This window comes from Carex rostrata, chromosome 24 (genome assembly GCF_964058835.1).
Source record: "Carex rostrata chromosome 24, lpCarRost1.2, whole genome shotgun sequence".
Lineage (NCBI taxonomy): Eukaryota > Viridiplantae > Streptophyta > Magnoliopsida > Poales > Cyperaceae > Carex > Carex rostrata.
Window position 1 is genome coordinate 834,554 of NC_135941.1, and position 17,317 is coordinate 851,870.

The 17,317-nt window shown below is 32.5% G+C and overlaps 2 protein-coding genes across 3 annotated transcripts in view; both read right to left on the bottom strand.

Moving 5' to 3' along the window:
• The window catches only part of LOC144575955 (putative F-box/FBD/LRR-repeat protein At4g13965), a 68,631-nt gene that overhangs the window by 38,427 nt on the left and 12,887 nt on the right, over window positions 1-17,317 (bottom strand). Inside the window, exon 3 of one of the 2 annotated variants that reach the window (XM_078326222.1) lies at window positions 16,554-17,118. In XM_078326222.1, the coding sequence (XP_078182348.1) occupies window positions 16,948-17,118 (171 nt within the window). In that variant the 3' untranslated portion in view covers window positions 16,554-16,947. Of the gene's footprint in view, window positions 17,119-17,317 lie in introns of those variants that run through there. The other variant, XM_078326226.1, reaches the window with a different exon arrangement.
• Window positions 3,648-11,368, bottom strand: LOC144575979 (putative disease resistance protein RGA3). Its single transcript, XM_078326252.1, has 3 exons — window positions 10,291-11,368; window positions 7,834-9,923; window positions 3,648-3,792 (listed from the first exon to the last, which is right to left on the bottom strand). The coding sequence occupies exons 1-3, from the start codon at window positions 11,344-11,346 to the stop codon at window positions 3,648-3,650; spliced, it is 3,291 nt and encodes a 1,096-aa protein (XP_078182378.1). The 5' UTR covers window positions 11,347-11,368.

Consider the following 17,317-nt stretch of genomic DNA (forward strand, 5'->3'; position numbering starts at 1 on the left):
GAGAACGGAAGAGTAAGCAAAGCGAGAGGCCCCTGAGAGAGTTAATTGTAAAAACAATGGAGAGAATAGGGAAGTACTCTGACAACCAGAAATCTTCGAGGAAAAAATGGTAGTTTGGCTGACACAGTGCGATACCTCTAGGCACAAGCTGTGGAGGGGGTAGGAGTGATTGCGGCAAAACAGCGCACGATTCACCATGGAAATGAAGTTTTGAGATTGAACGTCTTTGCTGATGAGAGCAAGGGAAGGAGAGGTCTCCCAGAGGTGGCGGAAGCGGCGGCATAGGACAGAGGTGCGAGCAGCGATATAAGTGGGGAGGAAGGAGATGATTGTGACAAGCAATTCGTCGGGAAGGCGATCCATTGGATCGGAATCTATGTAAGAGTTGAGAGTGGCAGCCGCTTGGAAGAAGGGCGAAAGGGTTTAAGAACAGGGTGAAGCACTTGCAGCGGCCAAGAGGTTTAAGAAAATGATGTCACGGATATTTTTGTAAATTCATGTGCTCATGACCAGTTTTTTTTAGAACATAAAATGTGAACTCAAATTAAATTAATATTATTAGGTTCGCGTTTTCTCAACAAATTTAGATATACCCATTATAACTTTTTTAATTAGATATTTTCTCATTAAAATTTTAAACTTAGTTATTTCTCCATTTAAATATAACTATATTATTAATATATTCATTTTTTAAATCAATTCAAATTTAGTGGAATATCAACTTAAAATGTTACAAAGTATATAAAAAAAGCTTATAAATATGATTGTGTCAAATTTTTAAAATATTTTCAAAACAATTCTGAACTACAACATTATTTATTCATATATGTAAGTATGTGCAAATATAATCGATATTAGAAATATCTCCATGTTAGGTTATTTTAAACTTACGAAAAAAGTCCGTACAAATTTTTTTAGGTTTAACAAACTTATTTTCAGCGTATTTTTTATTATTAATTTTTGACAATGTGTTTACAATATATTATTAGCATATGCATGGCACAAATTAAGTGAGATGAGCTGCACTAATTTTATCAAAATCTCAATGTCCTTCCTTACATTATTTGTTTTAGAGTAGGGTTAAAATGCACCATTGGTTTTGTGCTCCAATCATACCCACGTCTTTGTTTACAAAGTTCAAACAATCGATCCGAACCGTTCATCTTGTTCTACATATTAAAATGTGCTTAGAGACCAAATTTTATATTTTTAAATATTTTTTACTATTTATTTAGATAGATACAAAATCACTGTTTTTGGATGGTCCAGATGTAGTGATTTTGTACCTATCTAAATAAATAGTAAAAAAATTCTAAAAAATATAAAATTTGGTCTCTAAGCACATTTTAATATGTAGAACAAGATGAACGGTTCGGATCGACTGTGAACTTTGTAAATTGAGATAGAGATGTGAGATATGATTGAAGCACAAAACCAATGGTGCATTTTAACCCTTCTCTTTATTTTATGATTTTAGTACTTTTTCTTATTTGAGTGAAACCCGTAGAGCAACACCTACAGGCTACAGAGTTTCTATCTCCTTTTTTTTTTTTTTAAAAAAAAAACCCACTTGAGCTGTTGAGCAGTAGGCCAGCAGTATATGTCATAGCATTAGCATTTTTTTCTCAATCTTTGGCGGTTTTACGACAGGAAACTTAGGTCTTGTTCGGCAGTTCAATAGAAAATAGAAATAGAAATCAAAAGTTTTGAATTACTGTTCATGTAGGAAAAAAAATTCAATCTGAGTGAATTTTTTTTTCACGTGAATAGTAACTTTCTTTTTTACTGCCGAACGGAGCCTTAGAGAGAAAAGTGAATCAGAAGGAACTTTTCTTTATTTGGTCATGGAAAATCTTCCTTTAGTTCTTGTATTAATTAGGTTAGATAGAAAAGTTAAATGATAAAATCGGTATTGGGAGAAAAAAAAAAATTTAGTCTTCAAAATTAAAATAGATGCTCTTAGTATAACACTCTTCTTTAATTATTATTAAATATCATTAATTATAATTAAAGATCATGTACAAATTTGCGTTCAATTAATTAAGATTGAACATTTTTCTTTATTTTATATATATACTTTTTTTGATAAAAGTGGCAAACTACCTGTTTTATTAGAAACAAAATAGTTCATACAAAACTAATAAAATTAAAAATGATAAAAATTCTCAAGGTGTGAAGCATAAAAAAAAATATGTAAAACCAATGTCATAAAACATACAAGGCAAAACATTGCAATTGTATATTATTTGAAGCTTGCATTGGTTTTGATAACAGAACGGGAGAATATATTCTGCGATTTCGATTATATATATATGTAGGCTAACGGAAGTTCTGGTTAGTGTCGCTTTGATGAATTCTCAAGTGGTAGTAATAGCTTCAAATACCAAATTGGGATTCATACTGGCAGGGACCTGGGAACTACAACTATCAGGTTAGTTCTCCTACCAATGAAGAAAAGCCGTGGAGAGCTGCTGTTGCTTTTTTCAAAGTATCGGCCCATTTTAATCAATGATGTGGCTAAATAATCACCCTGGTTAGTAGCTCCATCTGTAACTGCAGGAAATAATCACCCTGCAGGCACTAAGGGGAATTAATATTGTGAATGACAGTTTATAGTATATATGCTTCAGATTATTAAGAAGTTTGTGGTTGTATTAGAGAACCACAAAAATATAGTTCGCATCAATTAAATCAATGAAGAGCATGTGACCAAAATAACGCGATTCAATATTTGTATTGGTACAATCGACTTTTTTAATTTTGAAAATATAGATATGAATCCATAGCTCATACTTTTATCTTCTTACATACCAATCAAAATATCTAAACTGCTAATTTTTTCATTCAAATCAAACAAATTTGCCTATTTGTCCCTTTCTTCCTTAATCTCTATATATTAACCCTTTTTTTCTTGAGTAAAACGTAGGAGTCTAGCTCCTATATTTCATTAAAAAGACATCAAGGGTATTTCATTAAAAGACATCAAGGGTGTCAAAGTCAATTTACAAAATAGAAATAAAGGGAAAGAAAATTAAAGCATACAAAAGAAATCAAAACAAAAGATAAAAACGAAGAGACAGAAGTAAAAGAACTGAAGAAAACTTGCGCCATTTCCATGCCATTTGTTACTGTGCTTGGAACCAATTTGCCATCTCTGAACAGAACCTCATGCTGTTTGCGTAACCGTTTGATGGTGTTCGATGAATGTCCTCTTGCATCTCTCCCTCCATAGCACAAATGCAATTGTCATCTGCACCTTCTTAACTTTCTTGGATTTGGAGTTTAGCATAGCTTGCTTATAATTATCAGTATTGAAGTATCTGCATTGTCCCAGTTCTGGAATATGACCAATTAATTGCATTTTCAACATCCTTGCGTACTGACATTGGCTAAACAGGTGCTTGACTGTCTCTGAACTTGTCTTGCACATACAACATCTGTTGACCATCTCCTATCCTTTCCTCACTAAATTGTCGATTATTAGAATCCGGTTCTGCAACATTAACCAAGCAAACACCATAACTCTAGTTGGTGCTTTAACAGTCCATATATTATGCAAGCGCGTATCAATGTATGGTCCCTCAATCATGGCTCTATAGAATGATTTTACTGAAAAGAGCCAATTAACCGTCCATCTCCATTTTTTTTTAATCTTCTTCTGTTGCCTCGCTTACTGCTGGTAATTCTATCAGCATCTGCTGCACAATTGCAGTTGCCATCTGTGACATTGTGCTGAGAAAAAGGAATGTGCCATCTCCCTTGGTTGATATTCTGTGCAATTGATGTGTTCTGCTGTATGGCAAAAGAATACAGCACATGATACTTATTCATGATCTTCTTTTGTCTCCAATTATCTTGCTAAAATCTGATGTGAGTTCCTTTTCCCATATTCACGAAGTTCTTCTATGTTAAAATGTCTAAATTTGCCTTCCCCTCAGATAACCTGAATATTTATTTATTTTTGTTACTCTTTCGTTTGAGGATATTAAGACCAATATGTTGATGGACCTGTGTTAATTTATTTTTCTTTTTGTGGACATTTCAACATTAAATAAGAATTCCATGACTATAATTTGTAAAAGGGTCGCCTGAATATAGGTTAAAATATTCATGTTAATAAAGAAAGGGGGAATATAGGTTAAATTATTTGTTTTGAATAAGGAGAAGCAATTTAAAGTTGAGGAGGGTTCAAATGCCTCCATTTTTTGTGCCTCCACCATGCCTCCATTTTTTAAAATTTTAATAATTCAAAATTTAAAACTTAAAAATCAAAATAAAACCGTTGGATAGGATCTACATCATTTTATCTATGCACATGTAAAAAATTATGACATTTCAATTTTATTTTGATTGTCATCAAAAGCTTGTAAAAAATACACTAATTTGGATGATTTCTAGACGTTGATTTTTGAACTTATTGATTCACATAAAAACAAAATTGAAATGTGATAATTTTTTATGAGCACATAGAGAAAATAACATAGATCACATCTAACGGTTTTATTTTGACTTTTAAGTTTTAAATCTTGAGTTATTAAAGTTTTAAAAAATAGAGGCATGATGAAGGCACAAAAAATGGAGGCATTTGAACCCTCCTCTTTAAAGTTTCCTTCTATTTAATGTATATATAAATTTCTAGGTGCACCCATCCCACTAAAATCTCCCTCAAATTAAAATTTCAATCAAACTTGGGCTCCAATATGATTCTCAATTCCTAAAAGGTAATTTATTCTCATTTCTACTAAACCTTCCGATTAACTTTAAAACGGTGTCTATTCGACAAAGTACAGGGGCAGTATTATTTGTGGTTTGACATTTGTGCAAAGTTTAAAAAACGGTTCACACGTCACCATCTCACTCTATAGACAGTTACTTCTGTAGTGTAGTAATTAATACAGAGGATACGAATTCTTATTCTAGATAAGATAAAAAAAAAAAAAAAAAAAGGGCTGAGACTTGCGTTTTCTTTTACCCCCTAAAGCTGGCTCGTTGGAAGTCTTCTTCCTTTCTTGTAAAAAAAATGCGCTCTTTAAATATTGAGTTGGGTCATGTCATTAGAGATTTGACAGCTATTAAAACTCGATTAAAATTGAGTTGGGACTTGGCACACCTCTTTTTTTTTGTGATTTTAATAGTGGTCAGCAAGGTTCTAAATAGCGCACTATAACGTTTTCAGACCATAAAAGCGGCGCTATCAGCACTATAGCGGCCCTATTTGGGTATAGCGTTGTTTTTTTAACCAGTCCGTTATGACGCGATAAACGCTATTTAAACCTTTGGTGGTGAGTATAAAATTCATTAGGGTCAACTCTCTAATTTAACTTGCTTAAACACATAAATCAAATAAAATTAATTAAACAAGCACAAAGATTAAATTAATCAAACAAGCACAATGAACAGTACATGAAATTTTAATATATTAAGCTAACTTTTAAAAAAAAAAAATTTTGATATGTACAATTATATTAATCTGAATCAATATTTACTTGTTTAGTATATCAATGCACTTAATATAGTTTGATTTTAGCATTGCATCTTCTAAAAAAAAATTAATTGTAAAAATTAAAAATTTCTAACAAACTTTCAATGTACTTATGGGACACCTACATTCTAATTTTTTTTTCATGAGTTAAGAGATCCTTTGAAATTAACAAATTGATAATTATATTCTCATATCAAAACTTCTCATTGACGAACAAGTCTTAAATTTTCTCATGAGTTAAAAGATCCATGATATGCTTTGCAAATTAAATTAGGTGTTTTAATTTGTACATATATCTCTAATTTATAGTTCAAATAGTCAATCCGAATTTCTCAATATGTTCTTTATATTGAAATATGCTTGGAGACCAAATTTTACAATTTTGAGAAATTTTTTACTATTTTTTTAGATTTTTTCAAAATCAGTGTTTTTCATAATTTTTTATTTAATGAAAAACACTGATTTTGAAAAAAAATTTAAAAATAGTAAATTTTTTTCAAAAAATGTAAAATTTGTTCTCCAAGTACATTTTAATATGAATAACATGTTGAGAAGTTCGGATTAACTATTTGAACATTGAAACTAGAGATATGAACGCAAATTAAAACAATCACTTTAATTTGCAAAGCATGATAGCCTTTTCAAAGATCAATATATATATGTAATTATTCCCCTTCTTAATTAACTTCAGTTGTTCAATACTTCAAGCAAGTTGGTTATTCAAAATTCATACACGCTTTTCCGTGTACAAAACAAAATATAATATATTTTGCCTATCAGATTTAAAATATACTAGAAAGACCCTGTCATCGATCTCAAAGAAATCTAGTGATAATAGGGAAAAGTATCCTCCCAGGTATTTTAAAATATTCTCCTCACTTTACGGTTTGGGAGTTAAGATTAACTCCCAGCCACTTTGAGATTCGGACTAGCACAGGAACAGTATTATTTAGCATTGAGATTCGTGCCACATTAAAAGGAATGGTCCAGATCCACTAATTCTAAAAGATTTTTTATTACGGTACCGGGGAGGATCTGAATTCGTGTTAATAGTCTGTCCTTCTTTCCACGGTGGATACAAATGTAGTGGCACTCCGTTTGTGACCTTTCAGTTGAAAACAAACTGTTTGGCATTTTTTCTCTCTGAACAAAATATGGAAATACAACAAAGAGTTCATAACTAAGCTCCTTTTTTACCAAAAAAAAAAAAAAGGAAAAAAGGAAGAAAAAGAAAAAGAAAAAAAAAATGGAAGATACAGCCAAGGACAAATAATCAGAAAACAACAAACATAATAAGTAATAACCCAAGAAGATAGAAAATGCAAACTAGAAAGAACCTTTTGCAGAAATCCCCTTCCCAATGGTTTATTTTACCCTTAGCTTTGCTCTTTTGCACATCTAATCTTGATGCATGTAGTTGCTAGATCTACAAAGCACAAACAGAAAAGATAAATCAGATTTTTAGTACTGAAACTTGTTTTTTTTTTAACTGCGCATTAATCATTAATCCATTAACGATTGCTCGCAGGTTTCCAAAATTAATATTGTTTTTTTTTCTTCGTCCTATATATTTATTTGTTTCTGAAACTTGATACTTAAATAGATAGCTTTAGGTAATCCCAATTTAAGGGATTTATATTCCTAAACAGAACGCAAGCATGGTAATAATTAAACAGTACTGATAACATGTTTTTGTCAGAAATCCAAATACCTGCATCCCAACTACGGTTCAATGCCTAAATTGACTAGTTAGGTTTTGAAATTTTAAACTAAAATCCTTGGGTTTGCTTCATTACGAAAAAAAAAAAGCATGTGCAGAACATAAAACATGTAAAAAATTATACACTATAAGAATGCAATAAATGATGACTACCAAGTACCAACAATATCATGTAAGTTCTTGTCATGTTTTCTCTTTCAATCTGTTTTGACTTCCATACTTGAAAATAAATAAACTGTGCCATATTATTTTACATGAATACAGATTGTTATCGACTAAGGTGCATAGAAAGACCAATCTCACAGTTTTTTATTGAACAATTACCAGTTTGTTACTTTCTTAATTAAGCTGGCACAAATTTCTTATGCATCTTACAAATCAGATAATAAAGACGGGGTGCTCCTTTAGTGAAACCAAAAATTATAAGAAATTTGTTAAGCCCACCAGAATTTTTTTGTCTCTTTTTAAATAAACCTCAGTGAAAACAAGAATCATAACAAAGAGAAAGGAGGCAAAAACAGAGAAGAATAGATGTCTCATCAGAAACCTAGCTCAAGACTGTACTGGTATAGTACTAATTCGGTTGCACAAGTGCCATTTGTACTTGCAAAATAATTAAATAGCGACTGACCTTGTGCTTATATTAGTGGTGAAACTGAATGGTATCTTCTGATAAATTGCATAGTGTGATTCATCCGACGAGTAGATAGTCACACTAGCAATATGCTTGAATCTGTTCCACTCAGAACCACTTTTTCCTTGGCTTGCGATCTTCAGCAACAACTCCTCACTACACCTGATTGTTAGTTTTTGTGGCATTGTCATTGTCAAGTAATTTGGGAGGGTTTCCATTTCATAATCACTCAATGCCATCCTTGGAAATGGTTTGAGATTATCCAAAGTTTTTAGTTTTGGGCATCCTTCAATTTTAATATATGAGATGTTGGGCAGATTAGAAATCCTCACCAAGTTTGGGATTCTAAGAACAAGGACATCTTTGACTGATGGAAGGTTCTCTGTGGTAATCAGCTTATCAGCATCGTGAATTTTTAGGTACTCCAAAGAAGTACAATAATGCAAAAGACCCTCGGGAAGAGAACGCAACTGAGGACAAGATATAATAAATAACTCCTTTAGCTTGGGCATGGCTGGTTGTCCCTTATTCCAATTGGGCATCTGTTCAAATACTAGTTGACTCAATTTGGGAAATGCGGCCTTGATTGGACAACTCATTGTTATTATATCTCTGCTTTGGTTACCCTCCCACAAGAACTCTTCTCCCACACTCTCAACTGAGTATGCACCATTTATTCGAAGGCAATCCAAATTGGGGAGTTGGCCTAACGAGACAAGATATTTAAAGCAAGCACAATATCTTATCTGAATAAATCTCAAGTTTGGAAAGTTTGCCCCCAATTTTAGCCAACTAGGAAGGTGATTACCGAGGTAACCTTCAATTACAACAACTTCTAGAGAAGGCGGAGGACAAAGTTCATTTAATACATCCTCAGTTTTCCTCTTCTTCTCGGTAGATTGGGAAAGTTGTTCTTTGAAACTCAATGATGTGTATAACAATTTTAGGAATTGTAAGCGATCTTTGTTTTGAAGGTTTGCCCTTTTTGCTATGTTTTCATCCAATACTTTCTCTAAGCTGCATAATTGAAGATTAATTAGCTGAGATAGAGTTTCTATACCGTCTAGGCTACTAAATCCTTCCAGATTGTTTTTATCTGGCTTGAATCCATATAGTACAGCGAGCTTGTCTAGCTTATTCAAGCCAGATGGAATTGCCCTCACTCCAGAAAGGGAAGTACATAGATATTTCAATTCTTGCAGATTGATGATACTAATAGGGACATGTGACAAGTCTTTGCAACAAAAAAGATTCAAAAATACTAGACATTTGAGATTTCCAATGGAATTTGGAAGATTTCTAATCTTTGAAAAACTGACATCTAAATATCTTAGATGCATGAGGCCACACAAAGAATTTGGTAGGCTTGAGAAATTGGAGAAACTGAGATCTAAGGTGCGGAGATTTGAAAATGCTCTACACAAATCATTAAGTCCAATTTCAGGTTTAGAATGAAGCAATAATGTTCTCAACCCTTTTTCTTTTTTAATTACTTCAGTGTTTATCTCATTTCCTTCTATTGATAATCGTCGTATTTTCAATACACTTTCAGGCCTGGATAAAACTTGTCCCTCCCATAATACACAATTCTCATATTTTCCTAATTGTCGAGCGAAAGACCCCAAAATGTCATGCATTTTGCAATGTATCTTATCATAACCATGTCCAATTACCTCCAAAAAATTCCGCAGCAGTAACTCCCTATAGTACTCACTTCCCAACTCCCAAAAATCTTTCTTATCTTGCAAAAATCCTTCTACAAACCACCTATAGATTAAATCTGTTTTTCTAAACACAAAATCTTCAGGAAAGAGAGAGCAAAAAATGAAGCACTGTTTCAAAGGCGGTGGAAGGTCCTCATAGCTCAAATATAATGCATGATGGACATCTTCCGGTAGCCCATCAATGGACCACACTTTGCTTTTAAGAACTGATTGCCAGTTGCCTATTGTGATACCCTTTGTGCAAAGTACACCGCCTATACTTTTGATGGCAAGAGGCAAACCATCGCATTTTTTAACAATTTGCATCCCGATTTCATGAAAACCGGGATCTTGAATCTCACTCTCAATCCCATTTGGAATTACCTATCAAATAATTATATATAACCATGTAGTTAGAAACTTTGTATGCTTCATTGGTTTAATTCTTCAAAAATTTCAAGTGCACAAGAAAATTTACAGGTGGAATAATTAAATTTTATAGTAAATGAATAATCTGATTTAGTTGTAATGATCAACTGTTGTGCATCATAAAATTTTAAAATGCTATATTACGTCTTTTTCATCAAGTGCATATATACAAAACTATACTTTTAATTAAGCTAGTTGCGGCCTCCTGTCTAAAACTCCAAGATCTTGAGAACAAAAATAAAGTAAATCCGAGCAAGTTGACACATATAATATTATTTCAAATTAGAAGTAAATATAAAATAACATCATAATTCAATGATACCTGTCTAATTAGTAAGGACCAGCCATCCTTGTCAGATAACTTATCGACCCAATGTAGTTTTGTTGCCTTCATTCTCTTGGCAACTATTTCATCTCGAGTGGTGACCAATAACTGACTCCCGTGAGCTCCAGCGCTCATGGGAGCACACAATAGGTCATCCCAAACCGCTTGAGTCTCTTGCCATACGTCATCGAGAATAAGAAGGAACTTTTTTTCCTGGATGATACTCTCGAGTAAAGGTACCAGCTCCGATCTTTCCTGAGCAGCACCATAATCACCTCTTAACTCACGAATCACACACTTCAACAATTCTAATTCTTTCACCTCCTTTGAGACACATAACCAAATTTTTAACTGGAATTCCTCCTGAGTCAGATCTTTAAAGATCCTTTTCGCTAGAGTGGTCTTCCCTATACCTCCCATCCCCACAATAGCAACAACACCAACATTTTCTCTCACACCCTTGTTAATTTCGGTCAGCCAGTTCACTAACAGTTTAGTATCTTCTTCAATTTTGTCTCCCACAATATCAGATAGTATGAGCACGGGATCAGTCTTGCGACTGATGATCGAGTCCTCCACTCGGCGAACATGATCAGAAAGCCCGGGAAAGATTTGTAATTCGGTCAAACCCAAATCAACCTTTCTCTTGGCAATCCCCTCTAACCTTGAATTGATATCCCAGATTTTTGAACCAATCTTGCGAGCAAAGGATGGGTTGCAGAAGCAATACAGCAAAGGGCAGCCACAATGAGCATTTGAAGATGCACAGGATTTAGAGCCAACACCGCACTCCTTTGCCTTGATCTGACAGAGGTCGATGATGTCATCAGCATCATACATGATATCCTTGAGCTGCATGAGCCAGCGTTCAATGACACTGCTCTTGCTCTGCTTCCTCTCAGCATCTTCAAGGACGCATTGGATGTCATGAACGGTGTCACTGAGCTTTTCAATCTGGCCAGGGATGCCCAGCAGCAGTCCTGCCTCATCCTGTACCATTTGCACAAGAAGTTGGCCAAACTTTGGCAAAAAGGCAGTTAAAATCATCACCATCTTTGTTTTGATTGAGAGCTGCAGCTAGGTGGAAGAGAGATTGGAATGGGGATGGTTCTAGAATTAAAGAGTTGACTTTGGTACATGCAATCGATGAGAAGAAGGAAACCATATGCATGTGAAGCCTTTCCCTAATAATCAAATGTCCGTCTTCTTTTTTTTTTAATCCATAGAAGAAGCTGCTAGGTAGTTGCATTAATCTAATGCGCAAAAAAGGAGGACCAATCAAATGTCCGTCACAGCGCATTTAACGGACTTGCTGCACCATATTTAATTGTTAATTAAATTGGTCAAAACTAAGATGAGTCATCAATAATATTTAATGAGTCCTGCGCGCGTGCCTCACCGTTTATCGAATAAATTGAAGTTTTTCAAACGTCAGGATTTAACGAAATCTAATGAGTTGTATACTCAATTATTACATACTAGTTTGATATGTATTGTTATATCTCCATATTTCCAACAAAAAACTATAGCCTTATTTTATATTTAATTTTTTTTAGTTGATTTCAAAATTATTTTTAATTAATTGCGTCGTCAAAATATTGCTAACTCTTTAGTGAAAATTGCATTTATAATAAAATTACTAGACACTTGTATGAATTCCGTTCGAGATAGAAATTATTCAAAAAAAATGATGCTGTGATGGGAACGCCGGTGCAAAGATAATTAAGTTTGGACGGGAACAACTGAACAAGTACACCGATCTGAAATCTGGAGTGTTTCGTTCTAAAATGTAAAAATGGAATGATAACAGAAACGGATTGGTACGTACCTTCAGATTTTAATCAGTGCTCCGGTCCAAAATGACTCAAAATTTATCTAACTTTGCTTTCTTTTCCTTACAAAAATAATAACAGAAAGTAAAAAATATATATTAATCCAAACTAGCAAAATGCCTCGGTTTAACTGCACATATTATGAAAGTGTTAGTTTACTCGGGAAATAATAGTGTACAAGAACAAAATGAAAATAGTATATATACCTGCAGATATCCTCTTTTTATCTTTCTATTGGTATGAACTGTGTGATGTTTGGACGTTTTTTTGTTAATTTATGCAAATCTGAGGGTCTGTTTGTGAAACGATGTGCTGTTATTACTAACTAGTACATGCTCAAGGAAAGTGAGGCAGAATTAGCCTATTGTCATAGTACTTGTACCTAACAAAAAATTGGCCATGGGTCATAATCGTGCTCTTTTGTTTTTCACATATTATAATGCTAAAAAACTAACTGAATTGGACAAATAATACTCATTGGTTCATGAACTAACATTCAACAAATGCATGCATAAAAAAGGGATTGCAGGACAAATACAATACATAACTATTCAGATAAGCACGGCATTAAAATTGAAGAAGCTAAGTACCTTATACCATTATACGAACTAATTCTACAATCAATCAACAACGATAAAGCAGACCATATTTGTTCAACAGTCCGGATTTTTCTCAATAGCAATTAAGCAACAATTCATTGATTTTTTATTGAGTGCATTGCTCTTTCTATCAGTGCTGAAGTAATCCTCTTTGTTTCTAAGATTTCTTTTTTAGCTCCTGCGGTTTTGGAAAAGGAGTTGCATATTCTTTCAGGTTATTTTGGTATTCATTTGTAAATTCACTTATATTACTTTTTCAAGTCGTATAGGGCATGAAGGAGGGCTTGACCCTCGTTCCTTTCTCAAAAAAAAAAAAAAAAAAAAAAGTCATATAGGGCATGGATATAATTAATACTATTTGCATAAGCCAAGAATAAAACTTAATACTATACTGCTACAACAGGAATTTTCCCCATGAAAACCATTTAAAAGATAATAGTATTAATTATCATCTAACTGTGGAACCAATTTAGACTCGTGTTTACATTCTAAGAATTTGCACCTGGTACCATGAGTGCAAAATTCAAGAATTTCCAACTCGTCTTAGATCATATTCTTTTGGCAATGAGATAAGATGATCTTATGTCGTAATATTATGAAAATTCAATTTGTTAAAGTTAGCAAATTACCTGTTATGTTATTTCATTAAGCTTGACATTATTATGATTTTTGGATTTAATAGTATGCAAACATTCTTGCTGCTCCTCGATAATACAGTAAAAATGCAAAGCAAGAAAAGGTAGTCAGAAAATAATAAGCCCCCAGCTAATACTCAATCTTAGCATCAGTTTTATTCAGACTAAATATGCTAACCTTTTCATTTTTTTTAAAGAAAAATAGAGATCCAGCATTCAAAATTTCAACATTCACAAAAATCTCTTCTGACGGATTTCAAATCCGCAACTCCGGACTTGACCATTATCTTCAACAAATGTGAACTCTTTGCATTTGTACAATCTACATTTAACAACAATTGTATATAATTCATATTTATTTTTGTGCTTGAGATAATTTTTGTTTTTACACGTATGCACTTAAGAGTGGGAGGACTAGCTAGCGTGGAATAAAAATAACCCGCGGGGCAAAATCATTTCTCATTCATATTTATTTTTGTGTAAGTTTTGCGTTTTAACCATTTTAACATAATTAAATTTTAAGGTAGTAAATTGAATAAAATATATTTTTAAACCCCATTTGACACTTCCACTAAAACATATTTCTACATTTTATCTGCTCAACTAAAATAAGCTGGATTTTAGGGACACAATTAGTACGCGGGGCAACCATGTAAATCCATGTCAGCAAAATATTTTTTAAAGTTAAACGGAAAAGTACATAGGTTGTCTGGTCAAACTTCATATAATAATTTGCAAAAGTTTACTTACGTTGGTCAAATTTTTAAATCTTTCTATATAATAGAAGACCACAAAATTTATTTATACCCTTTTAAAAAAAAAACAAAACACTTCAAAATGAGAGAATTCTACATTAACCCAGGCTGTTAAGTCATTATGTGGTCTATTTTGGGGAGATTGGTTTAGAAGTCCTTCAAAAATATAAACATTCAATATTACAGTGCATTTTTGCATGCCAATCTACGACTCCCCATAAATGGACCGCATATTAGCTTAGCGGCTCGGGTAAACATGGAACTCTCCCATTTTGAGAATATTTTGGTTTAATTTTTTTTTATGCTATTAATAAAATTTTCGGAATAGAATAGAATGGCTAAAATGCTCCATTGTTTCATGTCTCAATTGAACCTCAATATCTTTATCTTCTAGTATAAAATTCAAATAAAAAATCTGAACTGCTTAACATGATATCCATGTTAAAATGTGCTTAGAGATCAAATTTTTATTATTATTTAAGATAGATACAAAATTAATGTTTTTCAAAAAATTGTGGACCATTCAAAAATAGTAATTTTGTATCTATCTTAAAAAAATAGTAAAAAAAGTTCCAAAAAATATATAATTTAATCTCGAACTATATTTTAACGTGGATATCATATTGAGCTGTTTGAATTTTGGAAGCGAAAATAAAAAATATTGAGTTACGATTAGGGCATGAAGTAATGGGACATTTGAGTCCTCATAATAGAATCATTCGATAATATAGTTCATTCAATATTTGTATTGGTACAATCGACTATTTTAACTATGAAAATATAGATATGAATTCATAGTTCTACTTTTATCTTCTTACATACTAATCAAAATATATATTTTTTTTTATTTTCCCACCAAAATATCTAAATTGCTATTTTTTTCATTCAAATCAAACTACTTTGTCTATTTACCCCTTTCTTCATTAATCTCAAATTCTCAATATATTAACCCTTTTTTTTTATATTCATCAAGTTCTTATATTAATGTTAAAATGTCTAAATTTGCCTTCTCCTTAGATAACTTGTCTCCAAAAAAGGGTGGCCTGAATATTTCTTAATTTTTGTTACTCTTTCGTTTGAGGATATAAATACCAATATGTTACTGGAGTTGTATTATTTTCTTTTCTTTTTGTGGAGACGAAGAAAGACAATTTGGACATTTTTAACATTAAATAAGAATTCTATGACTATAATTTGTAAAAGGGTCGCCTGAATATAGGTTAAAATATTCATATTAATAAAGAAAGGGGGAAATGGGTTTAGTTGTTTGTTTTGAATAAGGGAAGAGCAATATAAAAGTTTCCTTCTATTCAATATATATAAATTTCTAAGTGCACACGTACACCCCACTCAAATTTCCCTCAAATTAAAATTTCACATAGACATTTGATTGCCAGTTTCCCTATTCAAATACAAGTCGCTCTCAATAACAATATTCTTAATATGGGTTGATATAAATGATCTCCATTATAGTAAAACTCGTCTCTATCAAATTTACTGTGGTTCTCTTTTAGTGATAAACTAAAGAAATGCTTTACTCTCCGCTGGGCCAGGTTTATGTTTGACTGGTTTTAGGCCTCTTAATATCAAACATTTCATATAGCCCATTAATAAGACAGAGAATATCAGACCTTGTGTACAACTATATTTTCCTCCAAATACGCACAAATCAAGAGGGGCGAAATCAATTTAGACTTACAACAATGATTGTTGGAGTTCTAAGTCTATGCATTTTTCCAAAATTATGAACAATAAAAAATACTTGCAGTTCTTTAATCCAGTAAAATTAGTCGTGAATCAAATGTTTTACTATGTCAATACTTGCAAATAGTATTGATTCATTGATAAGGTACAATTGCGCATAACTCTCTTGTCTGTCTGAAATTAACTTAGTCTTGTAATGTCAAAGATTCAACTAATCCTCGTAATGGTCAAAATTTCAATTATCAAAGCTTAATTTATCAATAATAAGCTTACCCAGAGGTCTTTTTCCACATTATAGGAGGTATAATTGGTAGAATATGACCTAATTTATTATGGGCAAGCTTAATTTTTTATTACAAAAAAGGGAAAATAATAACAAAAGAAGAGTTTTGGAAGAGTTGTTTTTGGACAAACTCACAGAAAGTTTAGAAACCAAGGTTGTGTTTGTGATGTCATTGTATTGTTAATTGAAGAAAACTGTTGAAGGGGGGAGTTTCCGGTCAGTATTTGTTAGTAGCTAAGTGTTTCTTTGCAAAGCAACACCAGATAAAAACAATAATTACATGGTTAATTTAGTGTCTTAAAAAAAAGCCCAAAGTCTTCTCTCCAAATTTTTTTCCATATATATATATATATAGGGATTTTCAGAATGGCTGAAATCTAACTATTTTTGGTTGACGTAAAACTAAAAGTTTGAAACAATACTCAAGTGTGAAGCATTACATCACCCAGTTTCTTTTTCCTCTCCTTCATTTTGGTATATCCTGTAAACTATTCAAATAAAGTAAAACTTAAACCGAGTTAAATAGGTGGAAAAATAACTTAGTTGATTAATAGTTGTCTAAGAAATATCAAAATAACACCATGGACCAACATAACAATAAGCAAAAATAAACACTTTTCACATCAACCTGCATGCATATGCCCAATTTAAGTCTTAACTTTACATAACAGTGAGCCAAAAACAAAAGACATCTTAAGTACTGCTTTTGACAACATGCTTCAAACATAATTAAAGTCATGTTAACACACATGGCTAGGATATTTAGCTCCAACAAAAATGATCAAAACAAGCAGAGCAATTAATATGACTTCATTTAGCAGGACTATACAAGTCCTAGTTGGGAGCTTAACTCTTAGAGGAACATTTCTTACTCAACAACTTGATGACTTCATTACGATTGTCTTTCAAATGGAGATTTTTGAAATAAACATAGGGGTAATTACCATCAGTGTTTCGCGGCAACTTTGATTGCCAATCTTTCCCTTTCTTTCCTCTCTCGAAACTAGTGAAATAGATCTAAAGCAAAAAAGAAAAAGAAAATATATATTTATAAAGTCAGTAACACACTAGAGAATTTGGAAAAAAACAAATAAAAAAAGGATGCTATTGGCAAGAAACCTAGCCCCTTTGTATCACAAATAAAACAAATTTATGCAACTCTCAACCATAGTAAAGCAACTCCAAATGAAGTGAAACTAAGCTAACATTTTTGTCC

Coding starts and splice junctions, on each gene's coding strand:
- LOC144575979 (XM_078326252.1), bottom strand. CDS start 11,346: ATGGTGATGATTTTAACTGCCTTTTTGCCAAAGTTTGGCCAACTTCTT. Junction 9,924..10,290: donor GGTCCTTACTAATTAGACAG/GTATCATTGAAT, acceptor ATTATTTGATAG/GTAATTCCAAATGGGATTGA. Junction 3,793..7,833: donor ACCACTAATATAAGCACAAG/GTCAGTCGCTAT, acceptor TTTGCCATACAG/CAGAACACATCAATTGCACA.